The sequence below is a fragment of the Python bivittatus genome, unplaced genomic scaffold (assembly GCF_059951505.1).
Source record: "Python bivittatus isolate LINGU-HERP-01145 unplaced genomic scaffold, Pbiv_v1 ctg000240_np1212, whole genome shotgun sequence".
NCBI classification, from domain to species: Eukaryota; Metazoa; Chordata; class Lepidosauria; order Squamata; family Pythonidae; genus Python; species Python bivittatus.
Genome location: NW_028277051.1, coordinates 1,086,437 through 1,104,957, shown reverse-complemented (window position 1 = coordinate 1,104,957; position 18,521 = coordinate 1,086,437). Strand labels below are relative to the sequence as shown.

At 55.5% G+C, this 18,521-nt stretch overlaps 1 protein-coding gene across 2 annotated transcripts; it reads left to right on the top strand.

Annotated features, from left to right (window-relative positions):
• LOC148216213 (uncharacterized) lies at positions 1-12,786 on the top strand. 2 transcript variants are annotated; one of them, XM_088138715.1, is made up of 3 exons: positions 1-552; positions 784-1,763; positions 9,164-12,786. In XM_088138715.1, exons 2-3 carry the CDS (start codon positions 1,715-1,717, stop codon positions 10,435-10,437), a joined length of 1,323 nt encoding a protein of 440 aa, XP_087994841.1. In that variant the 5' UTR covers positions 1-552; positions 784-1,714; the 3' UTR covers positions 10,438-12,786. The 2 variants fall into 2 exon arrangements, with proteins under 2 accessions (XP_087994841.1, XP_087994840.1); XM_088138714.1 differs by having other exon boundaries at positions 1-1,763.
• Positions 12,787-18,521: the final 5,735 nt, after the last annotated feature.

The window sequence follows — 18,521 nt, the reverse complement described above, 5'->3', positions numbered from 1 at the left end:
CACAGAGGAAGTGGGTGTCTCAGAGCGAGGTGGAGTATTTGTCCAATTACATGAATGTTCTCTACTGACAGGCAGCAATTCTTCATGGCTCCTTGCAAAAGCAGGTCTCTTCCAGCTCTTGCTACCTGCTCTGCTCTGAGTTATAGTCTCCCTCTTTGAAGAATACGAACGGGTGGTCCTGCTTTATTTCTTCTTTCCTAAGCAGCTGACTTGATCAAATTCTAGGCTACGGAAGGTAAAACCGGGGGATGCAAGTTAGGAAGATGTCCCAAACAAATCTTTGCAGTTGTCCAGTGTAAAGCCAATGTTGATCCGTTAGCCGCGAAGCAGGAATCTTGTAACAATACCATCCTGGATATCTCACACAACCTGCTGAACCCAAGTTGACTTGATTATATGCCATCTAGTTAGCATCCGCTCATCAATCACACAGACCTTCTCCAGGAAGAAAATCTAGATTAACCAAACACAACCGCTGCTTGCAAAATGACTTACTGTGACTAAGCACATCGGCCATATTAAGGCTCATCACGGCCTGGTTCCCGAAACAAGGTATGAGAACAGCTGAGTTCCAGAGACATCTCCCTCCGAACCTCGTCTTCGCCTTGTGTATCGTTCAGACCCTCCAGTCATGCTGTAATGAATTGGGGGGGGGGCATCAGTCTGATCCCACCACCTCTCCTTCATTCTGGAAGTCCTGATTCCAAGATGTCTGCCTCTCCGCTACTAGGGTGGGTGTCCGGAGGCAATGCCTTTTGACAGCCTCTTGCTTGGTCTCCCTAGTGGCACCGGGGAAGCCCCACCGAGATGGCAGTCACAGGGACGTCTTCCAGAAGAATCCTGACAGGTCAGGGCAGTTCAGAGGAGAGCAGTGAAAACGAGGCAGAGGCCTGAGGACGGGCAGGAGGAGCCCGGGCTGGTCAGTCTGGAGAAAAGGCGGAGGGGAGACTCGATAGCCGCATTCGGGCCTGCAAAGGGATGTTGCAGGGATAACGCGCTCTCCTCCACGGCCGCAGAAAGGACGACCAGAACACAAAACCCAGGTGCCATTTGCAGCTTCTAGATGCTGAGCAGGGCTAAGGGAGAACTTAGAGTGGTGGGGGCCTCCCCGTGGAGGCCGCGGGTTCTCCCCCTCTGGAGATTCCTGAGCAGAGGCTGGGCCGGGCCCTGGCCCCTCAGCAGGCTCTGCCGGGTCTCCCGCGCGGGGCAGTGGGCTGCACTCAGCGGCCTTGGCGGCCCTCCCTGCTCCACGGTTCCGCAGCTGCAAGTGGCATTCCAACGGAGGGGCGCCCACGAAGGAGTCCCGTCGGGAAGGACTAGGGGCCGTGGGGCTCAGCTGGCGACCTTCACACCCCCTTCCCAGGGGCGCCGTTCCTCCGCTGGGCCGGTGGCCATGGCCTCCCCCTGCCACGAGGCAGCCACAGGGGTCGAGGCCCCCACTCGGCCTCACCTTCTCGGGGCTTCCGGCGTCCGCCGACCCAGGCTCGCTGGGCCCCGTGAGCGGAGCGGACAGAAGTGAAGCGCCCCCCCGCTACGCCCTCACACGCATGTGGATGTGGCCCCAGAACTGGCGGGCGAGGAGCCACCCTCAGGCGCGCCAAGCTGGCGCCCGGAAGTGTCTGTGCGTGCTTCCAGTGGGCGGGGCCAGGAGTGCTGCGGATGAGGATGAGGCGGCAGCAGCGGAGCAGTGCCGAGCTGACCAGCTGCACTTGCCATGGGGACCTGCCACACGGTGGGGCCCAACGAGGTGCTCATCGTCTCAGGTAGGCCACTCGGGATGTGTGGACGGGTTCCGTGTCACGGGGCGCTGCCTCCGCGGGCGCGTCACATGTGAACACGGCGCTGCTGCATTCGCGTGTCCCTTCGGGGAGCTGCCGTCCCCGGGCTGGCATGCGCACATCCCTGCCCCAGCCCCTACTCAGGGTTTGCAAACAGCCTTCAGGGAAGCGCCCCTCCCTCTGCGGTCCCAGGGGCCCCTCTGCCCCTCTCTGCCCCCCCGGGAGCCCCCTGAGCACACTCCCGCCCCCAGGCATTCGTGGAGGGGGTACCCAAGCCCCCCCTCTGGGTGGAGGGCTATCCTGTGTGTGCTCGGGCGCCCCTCTTTCTCGCCCCGAAGTCCCCACCCGTCCTCCTCCATGGCGCCGCAGAGACGGGGCTGCCCACACGGGCCGCCCCTTCCGCTGCTTGGGGGCGCCCTTGGCCTCGGGGCCCTCCGGGCCGGCAGGGGCCCCTCGCACTCCCGCGAGGCGCGTCGTTGGGCGGGGGAGGAGGGTCTGCGGGCGGGGGCGCAGGCATTTCCCGCAGCTCCGGGCGTGTCTCCGGTGTGAGATTTGCCCCGTTCGACAGAGAAACTCTCGTGACACGTGTGGTTTACAAAGAAGGTTTACTCATGCGTAACGTAGTAGTCACAAGCAAAGCCAGGACTGGCTTGGTACAATTGCATCACTTGTTATATTCCCCCCTTCCCGCGCTTTTTCCCGCCTCGTGATCGCGTTGCGGCTGTGGGCTATTAGGCCCCCCAATGTCCCCCCTGATCGTTCATGATGGCAGGGTCGGTCAGAGTCCATTGTCCTTGATTGCCAGTCCCCCTCCGGCTGGGTTGGTCCCTCCCTGCTACGTGCAGACCCGCGGGTTCTGTGCTGCGTTGCGATCTTGTTTCGCTGCCCTGCGGCCCCGTTCCTTGCTTGCTCGCGCCGTTATCAGTTCATAGTTAAAAACTTCCGCTGCGGTTTTCCTGTTTAGCTGGCCGCAGGTGGCTCGTTAATTAGCGGCGCTTTCGGTTCCTCTTTTCCCCGCTAGCTACCGCCGGTGGATTCCGCGTGGTCTGGTTGCGAGCTTCCCTGCAACCCCGTGCTTCCCTGAAGCCTCGTGCTGACCGAACCTGACATGCCGCCCCTGACGACAACTCCCCCCCCTCGGTCCTATTTCGGCTTCCCGGGGTATTTACTGTAAAAGTCCCGCACTAGGTCCGGCGCCCTTATGTGGGTTTTACTCACCCATTCGCTGTGGGACTTGGGGAAATGTTTCCATTGCACTAGGAGCTGGGTCTGCCCCTTGTGCCTCCGGGCGTCTAGTATCCGGTTGATTTCGAAATGCTGCTCCCCCCCGACCATGATGGGTGGTGGTACTCCCTCCGCCTTGTGCCAGGCGTTCCCCGGCTGGTGCAACTTTAGCAGGCTGCAATGGAACACCGGGTGGATCTTCCCGAGGCTTTTCGGGAGCGTCAGCCTGACGGTCACCGGATTGATGACCTCCGAAATGGGGAACGGCCCCACAAACCTCGGGCTGAGTTTTTTCGATGCCTGGTGCATCTTTAGGTTTTTGGTTGACAGATACACCTGGTCCCCCACTTTCCACTTTTCCTCGGGGAGCCTCTTGCGGTCCGCGTGCTTCTTGTAGTCGGCTTTGGCTCTTTGCAATGCCGCGTGCGCCGCTCGCCGGGTCTCGTCGATTTGGGCGAACCAGGCGTCCAGGGAGTTGATCTGGGATTCCGGCTGAGGCAGCTCCGGCATGGGGACGAAATCTCTCCCGGTGGCTACTTTGAACGGAGAGAACCCGGTGCTCTTGTGGACGGCGTTGTTGTATGCCACCTCCGCGAATGGTAGTAGCTCCGCCCAATCGTCCTGTTGGTGCCCCACGTAGCAGCGCAGGTACTGTTCGAGCCCCCCATTCAGGCGTTCCGTGGCTCCGTCCGTCTGCGGGTGCGCCGCGGAGGATAGGGCTTGTTTCGTCCCCACCCGCTTCAGGAACTCCCGCCAGAACCGCGCGATGAAGTTGCCGCCCCGATCGCTGACGATACGTCGAGGTGCGCCGTGGAGTCGGTAGACATGTTGCACGAACAGTCTCGCTAGCCCCTCGGCCGTGGGGACTCGCCGGCACGCTACAAAGTGCGCTTGTTTGGAGAATAAGTCCGTGACCACCCAAATGGTGGTCTTCCCCTTACTCTCCGGGAGCTCTACTATGAAGTCCATGGCGACCTCTTGCCATGGGCCGTCGGGTTCCGCTACCGACTGGAGTAGCCCTCTAGGTTTGCCTTTGGCCCCTTTCGCCGTTGCGCACACCGGGCTGGACCCGACGCCTCTGGAGGGGAGGCTCCCGATGCGGGGCGCTCCTCGGACAAACCATCTGGAGCCCCTCTTGCGGAGCTGTGAGTTTCCTGCCTTGGCAGGGTTGGACAGATGACCTTTGAGGTCCCTTCCAGCCCTGTGGTTCTGTGAATTAAGCCACTGGTCCCTTTAGCCCGATATGGTGGCTACAAGGCAGAGGGTCTTCGGCAGCTCTGCTAGAGAGGATCTTTTTAATTCGAGGTGCCTGGGGCAAAAATGCCTCCGGAGTTTTGCACATGCGCAGTGTACCACCCATGGCGCCAGAGGATCCACCGCAGGCATAGAGGGCTTTTGTGGACATTCAGAATGGGAGAAAAATAATGTCGCAAATCAACATTGCCTTGTAAGATCCTGAAGATTATGGTGGGTTGGGAGAGGTTGGCCGTCTCGGGCTATTTGGGGTGACTTTATTGGGGGTTTGCATCATAGATTAGGATTGAAAAATGGCCCTTAAACCACAGTGGCTGAGCTCTTACAACCTGCTAACTCAGACCCAGCAAGGCACTTAAGATCTTAGCCCAGGACATGAGCTGAATGACAGTACAGTGGTCTTTTTCCTGTACTGAAGTCTTGGGGGGTGTCTGCATGAAAATAGAATAAAGACATTCTGGAAAATCGTGACTCCCCGTCTGTTTATTTCCTGTCCCTGTGTGTGCCTGACAACCAGGATGATGTGGCAAACGTGGGCTTGGCTGTATTTGCCTTAAGCATTAACTCTGTACATCAAGCCTGGTTGTTTTTACAACAGCTCTGGTCTTGGGGAGTGGCACCCAGAAGGAGTTACCTGTTTTCATTCAACCACGAAAGCGACATCTGAGGTCTGCATGGGAGACTACTGTGCTGGGAGCAAGGATTGGATCAAAACCGGCAGCATTTGAGATTGGCCACCGCCCATCGCACGAGGGACGGACTCTTGAGGGCGGTGATCTTGGTGCAACAGGGTTGGGGCACGTCCTCATCAGATGCGGGATGGGAAACTCTATGTCCTTTGAGTGGCACTGCAATCAGAGCCTCTGCCCCACCTTGGAGTTCCCAGGGCAGGAGGGCTTAAAGTCCTAGAGTGCCCTTGGCGAATACAGCGAGACTTACTCGGTTCTGCACAACCCTGTTTCAAAAGGACATGGATCAACTGGAGCAAGTCCAGAGAAGAGCTACCGAGATGGTGAACGGACTGGAAACCAAGTCCTGAGAGTGACGGTGAAAAGGCCTGGGCACGTCTAGCTGGCAGAAGAGAAGGCTCAGAGGGAAGACGATGGCGGTCTGCAAATACCCGATGCCCTAACCAGTCTTTCATAAGGGGTAAAGGATACTTGTTTTCTTTGCAAATAGCATTGAGGCCCCTATAGTCAGTACAAAGTCTTAAACTTCCATCTTTTTTCTCCCGAAACAGAACTGGTGCAGCCATCTGCGACTTAGCAGGTTGTATGGATCCTCTAGCCAGATTGGTATCTATAAACTCCCTTAAAGCTGCCAGTTCCTTTTGGGTCATGGAATATGTCTTCTTCTTTGGGAATTTAGCCCCTGGTTCAATTTCAATAGCACAGTCAGTGTCTCTGTGAGGAAGCAGCCTGTCTGATTCTTTTTTGTTGAAAACAGCTTTTAAATCCCTGTAAGGTTTTGGAATGTTTTCAATCGATTCTGGGTCCGGGGTTTGAGGCGGAATCCCACTGCTTGCAGCTCCAGCCATCACGCCTTTTCCCTTGGGCAGGTCAGAACCCAAATAGACCCCGTCTGCAAACGGCATTCGCCCTGTTTTCCAAAAGACTCGAGGGTCCCACCATTTCACCCGATTTGCTCCCAGGATCAGGGCATAACTACCCAAGGAGCCACTAAACATTTAAGAGTCTCTCGGTGAGTCCCCACTTGCAGCTCAAAACGTTCAGTGCGGTACAGCACAGCCCCTCCCCTGCTTGAGATCCATCCAACTGGTTAAATACTATGGGGGTTTTCAGTTTTTTCACCGTTAGTTCTAAAGCGTTGACCAGAATTGGACTGATTAAACAGCGCGAGCAGCCTGTGTCCATTAACGCAGTAAGCGTAGCTCTGCGCTCCGTTCTGGGTGCTGAGATCGTCACTTTTATGGTGGTCAAACTTACCCCCTCGTCCTCATCGGAATCGTCGTCCTCGTCGTCCGTCGCGGCCACCATCTTGCCAGGAGCCTTCCCGGGTTGGCCGTTTGGGTTTCCCTGCTCCTTTCCCACCGATCCCTCTTCATAGAGAATGGGGTCTGGGAACGGCGACTCTGTTCCCCCAGCTGCGGTTCCCCTCTTCCCTTTACGGCCGGTGGGTTTTTGGGCAGCTCCGGAGGTTTTCCGTGGCTTCTGCGCACACGCAGGCATTGGTTTGATGCAGGCTGGCGCGAAATGCCCCGGCTCTCCGCAACAAAAACAGACGCGTTGCTTTGCCGCTCTGGGAAATTTCTCGTCTCCTCCTCTCGCTGGCGGTTTCCGAGGCGCCTGCGCAGGAACGCCAAGCTTCCGCTTGAACTCCGGATCCACGGCCATCCAATCGGCTTCCACTTGCGCGGCGTGCTCGAACCATCCCTCAAGGGCACGTGGGTTTGCTCGCGAGTAGGTTAGCGGCCACAAATCTTGTCGCAAGCCTTGTTGAAAGCAGGCAATTTTAAAATCTTCCGGCCACTGGGGAAGCTTCCCCGCGAGGCTCCAAAACTCTAAGGCGTATTCACCCACGTTCCGGGTTCCCTGTCGCACTTTAACGAGTTGGGAGCGAGCCCTCGTGATTGCTCCTGGGTCTTCAAACCTCCTTCGCAGGGCTGTTAGAAACCGTCCGAGGTGGTGTAGCTCAGGGGCTTGGGCTTCGCGCATTTCAATAAGCCCTTCTCCCGCCTTTCCGGAAAGCGCCCTGCAAACGTAGATCACGCGTTCCCTGTCGGAGGCGAACAGATGGCCTGTCTGCTCCATGCACAAGGTAACTTGAGTCATGAAGCTAGCCAATTCATTCGGGTCTCCGCTGAATTTTGCGCTCAGCCCCCAGCACTTAAGGAGCGCGTCATGAAGTGTGGCCGGCCGTTGGGCTGCAGGAGGGCACACAGGCAGCGCAGCTGGAGCAGGCAGAGGACCCCGAGCTACCAGAGCTGCTGGAGCTAACGTCCCGGGAGGATGGGGGGTGACTAGCTGCATGTCTCCCAACCTCTCTTCTCCGTACTCCCTCTCTGCCTCGGGGCCCCGGAACATACCCGAATGCCATATCATGTCACCGAGCCCACTTACTTCTTGTCGCATCAAGCTGTTCTCGGCTTGCAGCAAGCTCATGCCTTCCTCCAAGGCTCCGATCCGCGTCGATTCTATTCGGCCAGTAGTAAGGGCCCATCGCTCTTCGGGTACCATCTCTAGGAAGGGCGTTCCCCCGTACAGCTCCTCCCGACTCCATAACTTGGTTTTACGCCTGTCAGGATCGCTGGGCGCAGGCAAGCGGGCGAAGGTTGCTGTTAGGGGTTCTTCCTCTTCGCAGCCCCCCACCACTCCTAGTTCAGCACCCGCCTCTTCCATCCCGACAGCCGCTGGGCGTTTGGTGAGAGGGATTTCCATGGTAGGATTTTCCCCCGGGTAAATCCCTCGTTCGAAATAGTGAGACTCAACAAAATGTCAGAGTCTGCACACTCATTCCCAAAGTTCAGTAAGTCCTCTGGAGTCTAAATAGTTCCATCAAAGATTTCTTTACTGGGAGAAATGCACAGCAGCTACAGTTTGTTGAGTCTAATTCTACAAAGCAAAACCTTCCCTTTTTAAGCCCAATTTCCCCCCCCCTTCTCCTTTCTTTTCCCGCTTGATGTGTTTCGCGCCTCACTCTGGCTCTCACAGTGCTTGACCTTGTAGACGCCTCAGTAGAGATAACAACACCTGGCATCTTCTCCCCCCCCCTTACTCCTAACTTCAAAGGCAGGTCAAGCAAGCAGCCTGCAATTAACATTTTTACCATTAACCATTTAATATGCATCGCTAAAAGCAATTAAGGTTTCTAGCTTGCTTAGATCCTGACATGCCGCCTTCCAACAGAACGAATGTTTTCACATTCGGAACAGAATCTGAAAAACATAAAGCAAAATATATACACAATGATATTTGACATAAAGCAACATAGTTCATTTAGGTTTATCAGGATATTTTGAATGAAAGTCAGAAATGAGTTTAGGAGCTTTTATATCTGAAATATCAACCCATTCATGATGTGTTTTGGGGAAATGTTTCCATTGGACCAAATATTGCAGTTTGCCTTTATATTTTCTAGAGTCCAATATGTCTTTTACTTCAAAATGGCTTTGCCCCTCAATCATGATGTGATTTGGAGGTTGTACTGTTGGATGCCATGTACTAGAGCCTTTAAAGGATTTCAATAAATTAACATGGAAAACTGGATATATGTTCCTGTAATGTTTTGGAAGAGTCAATTTAAGTGCAACTGGGTTAATAATTTTTTCAATGGGGATGTCAGGTTCGGTCAGCACAGGGCTTCAGGGAAGCTCGCAGCCAGACGACGCGAACTCCACCGGCGGCAGCTAGCAAGGGAAAGAGGAACTGAGAGCGCCGCTAATTAATGGGCCACCTGCGCCCAGCCAGACAGGAAAACCGCAGTGGAAGTTTTAACTCTACACTGATAACAGCACGAGCCAACAATGAACGGGGCCGCAGGCAGCGAAACAAGATCGCCGCGCAACGCAGAACCCTCGGGCTTGCACGTAACGGGGGGGGACCAACCCAAGCTGGGGGGGGACTGTCAATCAAGGACAATGGACCCTGACTGAACCTGCCATCATGGACAATTAAGAGGGATTATTGGGGGGCCGATAATCCGCAGCGGTAACGCGATCGCGGGGCGGAAAAAAGCGCGGGAAGGGGGGAATATAACGAGTGATGCAATTGTACCAAGCCAGTCCTGGCTTTGCTTGTGACTGCTACGTTACGCATGAGTAAACCTCTTTTGTGAACCACACGTGTCACGGGAGTTTCTCTGTTGAACGGGGCAAACCTTACATAAAGCCAGGACTCACCGTTAGCGCTACCCAGTGCCACCGAGGAGCGTTTCCCTTTCTAATACAGGCATGACCAGCGACGAGGAATCCGTGGGTCAGCTGGAGCACGAGGAACCCGGACTCGAGGAGGGACGGTCAGAGCCACCCGGGAGCGACGGGGCAGCGGCCAGGGCCGGGGACCCTCCAACGGAGAGGTGGTCGATGTGCGTGAACCAAGGGCCAGACAGCTCAGGCGTCACGATGACCCGGGGTTCAGGGGCCTGGAACTGCGAGAGAGACGAAAAGTTCGCCCGACTAGAGGAGAGGATCGAGCGGTGCCTAGACGCCGTGGAGGCGATGCTCCAGACCTTCCTACGGAGCGCGGGGCCATCGGCGGTGAGCGATGGCATGAGCAACAGGGGTGGCAGCCCGGCACCCCAGCTGGCACCGCCCACGATGCCCCGGTCAGTGGACCGACGGGCGGTGGACGCCCTGAGACTTCGAGGCATCACCGGGAAGTTCTCAGGGGATCCTGAACAGCTGCCGCACTTCTTGACGCATGTCAGGGGTTTAATGCAGAGGGGTGGTCACCTATTCGCTAGGGATGAGGATAGAGTATCCTACGTGGCCGAGCTGTTAGACGGCCAAGCGGCTAGCTGGGTGATCGGACAATACGACGCCAACGCGGCGGAACTGCGGAGTTTCCTGGACTTCATGCAGGCACTCCGGGACAGATTCGAGGACACACTGAGCGCCAAGCGGGCTGAGGACGACATCCTGCAGTTCAGACAGCGGGACAAGTCGGTGTCGGAGTACGCCCTGGAGTTCCGGAGGTTAGTAGAGAAGCTCACAGACTGGCCGGAGTCCCTGAGGGTGAAGTATTTTAAGAGGGGGCTCAATCCGGAGATCCTGGAGCGGGCACTGGGGCGGGATGACCCGTCCACAGTGAAAGATTGGATCTGGCTGGCCGGAACGGCGGAATCGGCGTGGCGGCAGATTCAACAAAGCACGAGGCGACGGGACCAGACGAGGGACCGGCCGAGGGAGAGACCCCCAGAGGAGAGGCGGAGCAGTCGGCGGCAGTCCACCGGGGGGCGAGAGGCAGCCAAAACCCCGAACCTGTGCTTCCGGTGCGGAGGCAGAGGCCACCGAGCAGCGCAGTGCCCGACCGAGCGGGAAGGAGCCTCACCACGGCCCGAAGTCAAGCCCCCGCGTCCTACCGGAAAAAGGGCCGGCGACCGACCGTGGAAGAGTGCAGTGGCGGTGGTGACTGAAAGAGGACGGAGGGGGTGGTCGACCCCGGAGACGGCGTCCTCTGGAGAGGATTCAGAGCCGGCGGGAAACGAGGCGCGCTCGCACTGAACAGCATCCCAGTGCGAGCAGGGGAACCGAGGCACGCGGACCCAATCGGGGATGAGGACTGCCCTCCGTTCCGGGTGAGGATACACATCCGGGGGGTGAGATCTGGAGGGGAGGCACAGCTGCAGGTGCTGCTGGATTCAGGCTGCACCCGCTGCTTGATCCACCCAGCTGTGGTCTCAGGACTCGGCCTACAGCTGAGGCGCCTCCGGGAACCCATTGCATTCAGCCAGCTAGACGGCTCGCTGGCGGGGTGGGCCCAGCTCAGTATTACACCGAGCCGGTCCAGATAACGATCGGGAGCCACCGGGAAGAACTAAGGTTTGTGGTGGTCCTGGTGGCCGACTACGCGGTGGTGCTCGGCTTGGCGTGGCTGCGGCAACGGAACCCACAGGTCGACTGCACGGCAGAGGCAGTGCGATTCGGGGTCGAGGGGCCGGCAGAGCGCGAGAGCAGGCGAGACCGGTCCGTGGCGACGGATGCGACCGCAACCACAGACGGGCAAGTGGAGGATCCGAGGCACGGGGAGACAAGGCAAGAGCAGATGAAGCTCGAGACCCGGGAGGCGACAGCAGCAACAGCAGCGCCGGAGACCCGAAGACTCGCAATGATCCCGATGTCAGGTTCGGTCAGCACGGGGCTTCGGGGAAGCTCGCAGCCAGACCACGCGAACTCCACTGGCGGCAGCTAGCGAGGAAAACAGGAACTGAAAGCGCCGCTAATTAATGGGCCACCTGCGCCCAGCCAAACAGGAAAACCGCAGTGGAAGCTTTAACTATACACTGATAACGGCGCGAGCCAACAATGAACGGGGCCGCAGGCAGCGAAACAAGATCACCGCGCAATGCAGAACCCTCGGGCTTGCACGTAACGGGGGGAGGGCAACCCAAGCCGGAGGGGACTCCCAATCAAGAACAATGGATCGTGACCGAAACTGCCATCATGGACAATCAAGAGGGATTATTCGGGGGCCGATAATCCGCAGCGGTAACGCGATCGCAGGGCAGAAAAAGCGCGGGAAGGGGGGAATATAACGAGTGATGCAATTGTACCAAGCCAGTCCTGGCTTTGCTTGTGACTGCTACGTTACGCATGAGTAAACCTCTTTTGTGAACCACACGTGTCACGGGAGTTTCTCTGTCGAACGGGGCAAACCTTACACCCGAGGCGTGGGAAGGCAGCAGCGACTAGTGGGACAACTGCAAAACAAGGGCCAGAGTCCGGGGAACCCACGACGAGCGGCGGAATCCCGAGGCAATATCGAGGCCTGACGGCGGCTTTCAGGGAGAAGGAGTCCGACCAGCTCCCTCCACACCGACCCAGTGACTGCGCCATCGAGCTAGAGCCAGGGGCAAACCTGCCCAAACCGAAAATGTACTCCCTGTCAATGAGGGAGATGGGGGCGCTGCGGGAGTTCATAGACAAGAACCTAGTGTGGGGATTCATCCAACCCGCGAAGTCACCATTAGCGGCCCCAGTACTATTCCGGGAGAAGAAGGATGGCTCGCTCTGGATGTGCGTGGACTAACAGGGGCTGAACGCAATCAGCACCAAATACAAATACCCCCTCCCCCTGATGAAGAACCTAATGTCGCACCTATCCAAGGGGAGGGTGTTCACAAAACTGGACTTGCGCGAAGCTTACTTTAGGGTCAGGATCCGTGCAAAAGATGAGTGGAAGACGGCGTTCAACACGCCGCTCGGAAGCTACCAATTTTCTGTGATGCCGTTCAGGTTAAAAGGGGCCCCGGGGGTGTTTATGCAGCTAATAAACGAGGTGCTGCACAACCTACACTACCGGGGCGTCCTGGTCTACCTGGACGACATCCTCATCTACACCGAAACCCTGGCGGAGCACGTGAGCCTGGTACGCACGGTGTTCCAGAGACTGCTGAAGGTGCAGCTGTACGCGAAGCTATCAAAATGCGAGTTTCATCGGGAACAGCTGGACTACCTCGGCTGTCGGGGAATTGACTGGAATTGCTATCCAGTCGGGGAATTGAGATGGACCCGGCGAAAGTAAAAGATGTTCTCGGCTGGGAAGCGCCGCGAACCCGGAGGCAACTTCAAAGCTTCTTGTGGTTTGCGAACTTCTACAGACAGTTCATCCCGAACTTCGCCCAAATCGCCCTTCCCCTGACAGACTTACTAAAAACCAAGGGCAGCGGAAAGCCCCCCAAGCCCAGCATGGCACTCGCGTGGACTGCGGAATGCCAGAGGGCATTTGAGGAGCTAAAATGGCGGTTCACAGCGGAGCCGATCCTGCGCCATCCTGACCCAGATTGGCGGTTTATCATACAAGTAGATGCGTCAAATGTGGCAACGGGGGCGGTCCTGCTCCAGCCCAGCCCGGAGGGGGCCATCCACCCATGCGCCTACGCCTCCCGCAAATTCACAGAGACAGAGAGAAGGTGGATGGTGTGGGAGAAAGAGGTGTACGCGGTCAAATGGGCGCTAGCCACGTGGAGGCATCTATTGGAGGGGCAGCTGAACCATTCGAGGTGTGGACGGACCACAAGAACCTCGAGGCCCTGAAGGCCCCGTGTAAGCTATCCCCCAAACAGGCGCGGTGGTCCCAATACTTCGGGAGGTTCAGGTTCACCCTAAAACACATCCCCGGGAAACGCAACTTCCTAGCAGACGGGTTGTCTCGCATGTCCCAGCACGCCAGCCTACGAGAGGAGATCGTGGACTCCATCATCCCTGCCAGCAGGCTGGCTGCAAAGGCGGTGACCCGGAGCCAGACCAAGGGGGAGCGACGGGACACGGCGCCTGAGGTAAAGCAAGGGTTTGCGGAGGCGGCGGAGCGGGACGCTTGGCTCAAGCAAAACCGAGAAGTGCTAACCAGCCAAGAGGGTTTGTGGTGGCACGAAGGGAAGTTGTACGTGCCCGAGGGATGCCGACGGGGGGTCATGGAAAGAGCCCACGACAGCCAGAACGCGGGGCATTACGGCTTCGTGAAGACGCTCCACTTAATTCGGTGGCAGTTCTGGTGGCCAACGCTCCAGAAGGACGTGGAGGCATACTCGGGGGGTTGCCCGGTGTGCGCAACGGCGAAAGGGGCCAAAGGCAAGCCTAGGGGGTTACTCCAGTTGGTAGCGGACCCCGACGGCCCATGGCAAGAGATTGCCATGGACTTCATAGTAGAGTTCCCGGAGAGTAAGGGGAAGACCGCCATTTGGGTGGTTACGGACGTATTCTCCAAACAAGTGCACTTTGTAGTGTGCCGGCGAGTCCCCACGGCAGAGAGGTTGGCGAGGCTGTTCGTGCAGCATGTTTACCGGCTGCACAGCGCACCCCTACGGGTCGTCAGCGATCGGGGCGGCAACTTCATAGCGCGGTTCTGGAGGGAGTTCCTGAAGCGGGTGGGGACGAAGCAAGCCCTTTCCTCCGCGGCGCACCCGCAGACAGAGGGAGCCACGGAACGCCTGAACGGGGGGCTCGAACAGTACCTACGCTTCTACGTGGGACACCAACAGGACGATTGGGTGGAGCTACTGCCATTCGCAGAAGTAGCATACAATAACGCCGTCCACAAAAGTACCGGCTTTTCTCCATTCAAAGTAGCCACCGGGAGAGACTTCGTCCCCATGCCGGAGTTGCCTCAGCCGGAATCCCAAATCAACTCCCTGGATGCCTGGTTCGCCCAAATCGACGCCACCCGGCGAGCGGCGCACGCAGCATTGCAAAGAGCCAAAGCCGACTACAAAAAACACACGGACCGCAATAGACTCCCCGAGGGGCAGTGGAAAGTGGGGGACCAGGTGTATTTGTCAACCAAAAACCTAAAGACACACCAGACATCGAAAAAACTCAGCCCGAGGTTTCTGGGGCCATTCCCCATTGCAGAGGTCATTAATCCAGTAACCGTCAGGCTGACGCTCCTGAAAAGCCTCGGGAAGATCCACCCGGTGTTCCACTGCAGCCGCCTAAAGCTGCACCAGCCGGGGAACGCCTGGCACAAGGCAGAGATGGTGCCACCACCCATCATGGTCGGTGGGGAGCAGCATTTCGAGATCAACCAGATACTGGATGCCAGGAGGCACAAGGGGCAGGTCCAGCTCCTAGTGCAATGGAAACATTTTCCCAAGTCCCACAGCGAATGGGTAAGCAAAACCCACATAAGAGCGCCGGACCTAGTGCGGGACTTTTACAACAAATACCCCGGGAAACCGAAATAAAGTCGGGGGGGGATTTGTTTTCAGGGGGGCGGTATGTCAGGTTCGGTCAGCACGGGGCTTCGGGGAAGCTCGCAGCCAGACCACGCGAAATCCACCGGCGGCAGCTAGCGAGGGAAAGAGGAACTGAAAGCGCCGCTAATTAACGGGCCACCTGCGCCCAGCCAAACAGGAAAACCGCAGCGGAAGCTTTAACTCTACACTGACAACTGCGCAAGCCAACAATGAACGGGGCCGCAGGCAGCGAAACAAGATCACCGCGCAATGCAGAACCCTCGGGCTTGCACGTAACGGGGGGGAACCAACCCAAGCTGGGGGGGGACTGTCAATCAAGGACAATGGACCCTGACCGAACCTGCCATCATGGACAATAAAGAGGGATTATTGGGGGGCCGATAATCCGCAGCGGTAACGCGATCGTGGGGCGAAAAAGCGCAGGAAGGGGGGAATATAACGAGTGATGCAATTGTACCAAGCCAGTCCTGGCTTTGCTTGTGACTGCTACGTTACGCATGAGTAAACCTCTTTTGTGAACCACACGTGTCACAGGAGTTTCTCTGTTGAACGGGACAAACCTTACAGGGGAAAGGTCCAACGAACTTTGGGGCTAGCTTTTTGCATGGCTGTGTAGTTTTTAAGTTTTTGGTAGATAACCAAACCATGTCCCCAACTTTCCAAGGAGGGTTTGCAGATCATTTTCTATCAGCAAATTTTTTATGTTGGTTTCTGTAGAGATTTGACAATCAGAGGCCACCGTTTTGTAATATTAGTGATCCATTGATCTGTGGAATGTTCAGGAAAATTTTTCAAAGGCAGTTCTGGGAAAGGCAGGAAGTCCTGACCAGTAGCTAAGGTGTAAATCCAGTACTTTGGTGCACCGTGTTGTTGTAAGCTGCTTCAGCAAAAGGTCAAAGTTCTGACCAATCATCTTGTTGGTGATTAGTAAAGCATCTCAAATATTGTTCCAATAATGAGTTCATTTTCTCCGTCGATCCGTCCGTTTCCGGATGAAAAATGGAACTCAGGGCCTGAGTGGAACCAATTAACGTAATAAATTCCTTCCAAATCTTGGAGGTGAACTGTGGCCCGCGATCTGAAAGCATCCTCTTGGGGGCGCCATGGAGGCGGTATATGTGTTGAATAAACAATTTAGCAAGGTTTTTGGCATTAGGAATTGAAGCACATGGAATAAAATGTGCCTGTTTAGAGAAAAGATCAATTACAACCCAAATAAGAGTGTTGTGGTTACTCTCAGGTAAATCAACAATAAAGTCCATAGAAATTTCTTTCCGGGGTTGTTGAGGAGATGCAACAGGTTGTAAAAGTCCCAAAGGCTTGCCTCCCCTCTTTTTTGAAATAGCGCATGTAGGGCATGTAGATACATATTCAGAGATGTCTTTTCTCATGGTAGGCCACCAAAATTGCCTACGTAATAAAGGCAAAGTTTTTATAAATCCAAAATGTCCAGAGGTTTTGCCATCATGGCCTTTTTGCAAAATGAGTTTACGTAGTGAAGCTGGTACATACAATTTGTCTCCCATCCACCAGGCTTCTTGTTCATGGGTTAAAGTATTTTTATTGTGCTGGAACCATTCATCTGAATCCAATGCTGCGTTTAATTTATTAAGCAGTTCATTAGTAGGTGCTTGTTTGGGAATTCTGGTTCGAGCTCTGGTGAGTGCCACTGAGCCTGGTTGCGATTTTGGGATAACGGGAGCGACTATCTGCTCTCGTTGGCTGTTATGCTGAGGCAGTCTGGATAAAGCATCAGCCAAAAAGTTTTTCCCTCCAGGGATAAACTTCAGCGTAAACTTGAAACGGTTGAAAAATTGAGCCCGACGTACTTGTTTAGGAGAGAGCTTTCTAGGTGTTGTTAGGGCGTCTAGGTTTTTATGGTCCGTCCGAACTTCGAACGGATATGGTGACCCTTCCAAAAGGTGTCCCCATGTCATTAAAGCCCAGCGAACTGCAAAAGCTTCTTCTTCCCAAATAAGCCATCTCCTTTCTGTCTCAGTAAGCTTCCGGGAGATATAGGCACAAGGCTTCAGTGATCCCCCTTCGTCTTTTTGAAGCAACACCGCTCCTATGGCCACATCAGAAGCGTCAGCTTGAATTACAAAGGGTTGATTTGGCTCAGGGTGCTTTAGAATTGGTTCAGCAGTAAATAATGCTTTCAAAGCTTCAAAGGCTTTCTGACACTCCTCAGTCCATATTAGAGGGGCTCCAGGCCTTTGGGCTTTTGGTGTTCCTTTGCCTTTGGTTTTTAACAAATCAGTTAGAGGCAATGCTACCTGTGCAAAGTTTGGAATGAACTGGCGGTAGAAATTGGCAAAACCCAGAAAACTTTGCAATTGCCTTCTAGTTTTGGGAGCTTCCCACCCCAGAACATCCTTTACTTGGGAGGGGTCCATCTCAATTCCTGCATGTGATATGCGATATCCCAAAGAGTCCACTTGCTGTTTATGAAATGCACATTTTGATAGTTTTGCATATAATTGAGCATCCAGTAGCTTTTTTAACACATTACGAACCAACTTTACATGATCTTTCAAGTTATCAGAGTAAATAAGGATGTCATCCAGATAAACCAATACTCCCCGATACAAATATTCATGGAGCACCTCATTAATTAGTTGCATGAACACCCCGGGGGCCCCAGAAAGCCCAAAGGGCATGACCTTGTACTCATAGCAGCCAAAAGGGGTGGAAAATGAGGTCATCCATTTGTGCCCTTCTTTAATGTGCACTCAAAAATATGCATCCCTTAAATCCAGCTTGGTAAAAACTTTCCCCTTAGATAATTGCGGCCTGCAATTAACATTTTTACCATTAACCGTTTAATATGCATCGCTAAAAGCAATTAAGGTTTCTAGCTTGCGTAGATCCTGACACCCGAAGGGCTGTCCTCGAGGGTTCGGACTTGAGGATGAGACTAGAAGTCTTGGGATGAAGGTTCAAGGATGTCGACACAGAGGACATATGAGGAAGAACTTCCAGAGAGGAAGGTCAGGCAGTCAGCGGAGTAGGTTACCGCTGCAAGGAGAGATTTCCTTCCCTTCACTGGAGGTTTTCCAACTGAGGCTGGACGGTCATCTCTGGGCAATGGCATAGCCAATCCTGCAGTCAGTCGGGGGTTCGACCGGATGACCTCTGAGGTCCCTTCCAACCCTATGATTCTGTGCACCATGAGCGAGTCCTGTCTGCCGTCCACACCGTGGAGGGGTTGGGGACCTGTGACTCGTGCATTGGCATTGGGGGCATCCAGTCCAGTGCCTCTGGCATCAAATGCTCAGGCTTCCCAGCTGGGGCTGACCCCTTCCCAAATGCCTCTCTGCTATTTCTCTTGCTGGCTGGAGAATTCTGGGAGTTGAAGTCCACACATCTTAAAGTTGCCAGGGTTGAGAAACACTGCTCTAACCTGTAAGCCCCAGGAGGAGCCCTACCAGCAAGTAGGATTCGGTGAGGAGCCCAAACGCGCTCAGTAATGCAGTTGTGCAACCATCTTTCTTTGAGAACTGCCTTCTTCCCGGCAGCGGCTATCACGTCTGGCATCCGGGGACGCGGCTTTGCCAAGGTTGAGCAAACCAAGCGAGGCCCCTTCACGGGGCGTGCTTCCTGTTGTTGTCTTTCCCTCCTAACGCCTCTCAGATAGCTGGAGAGGCTTTCCAGCTGCCAGGACGTTGGCTGGAACTCCTGCTTCCTCCCAGTCTGGCTGCGGTTGGAGGTGCGGCAATTACAAATGGGACCGGAGAGAAGGGGGGAGGTGGATGGCTTTGCTCTGGGGGGGCCCCGTGGTCCAGCTGCCCCTGGAGGCTGTGGGCAGTGGGCCTCCCGTCTTACGCTCTGGGCTGGTTTGGGTGGAGGAGCAGTTTTTTAAGTTCTGGAAAGGTGGATTTTTCCCCTTGTGAC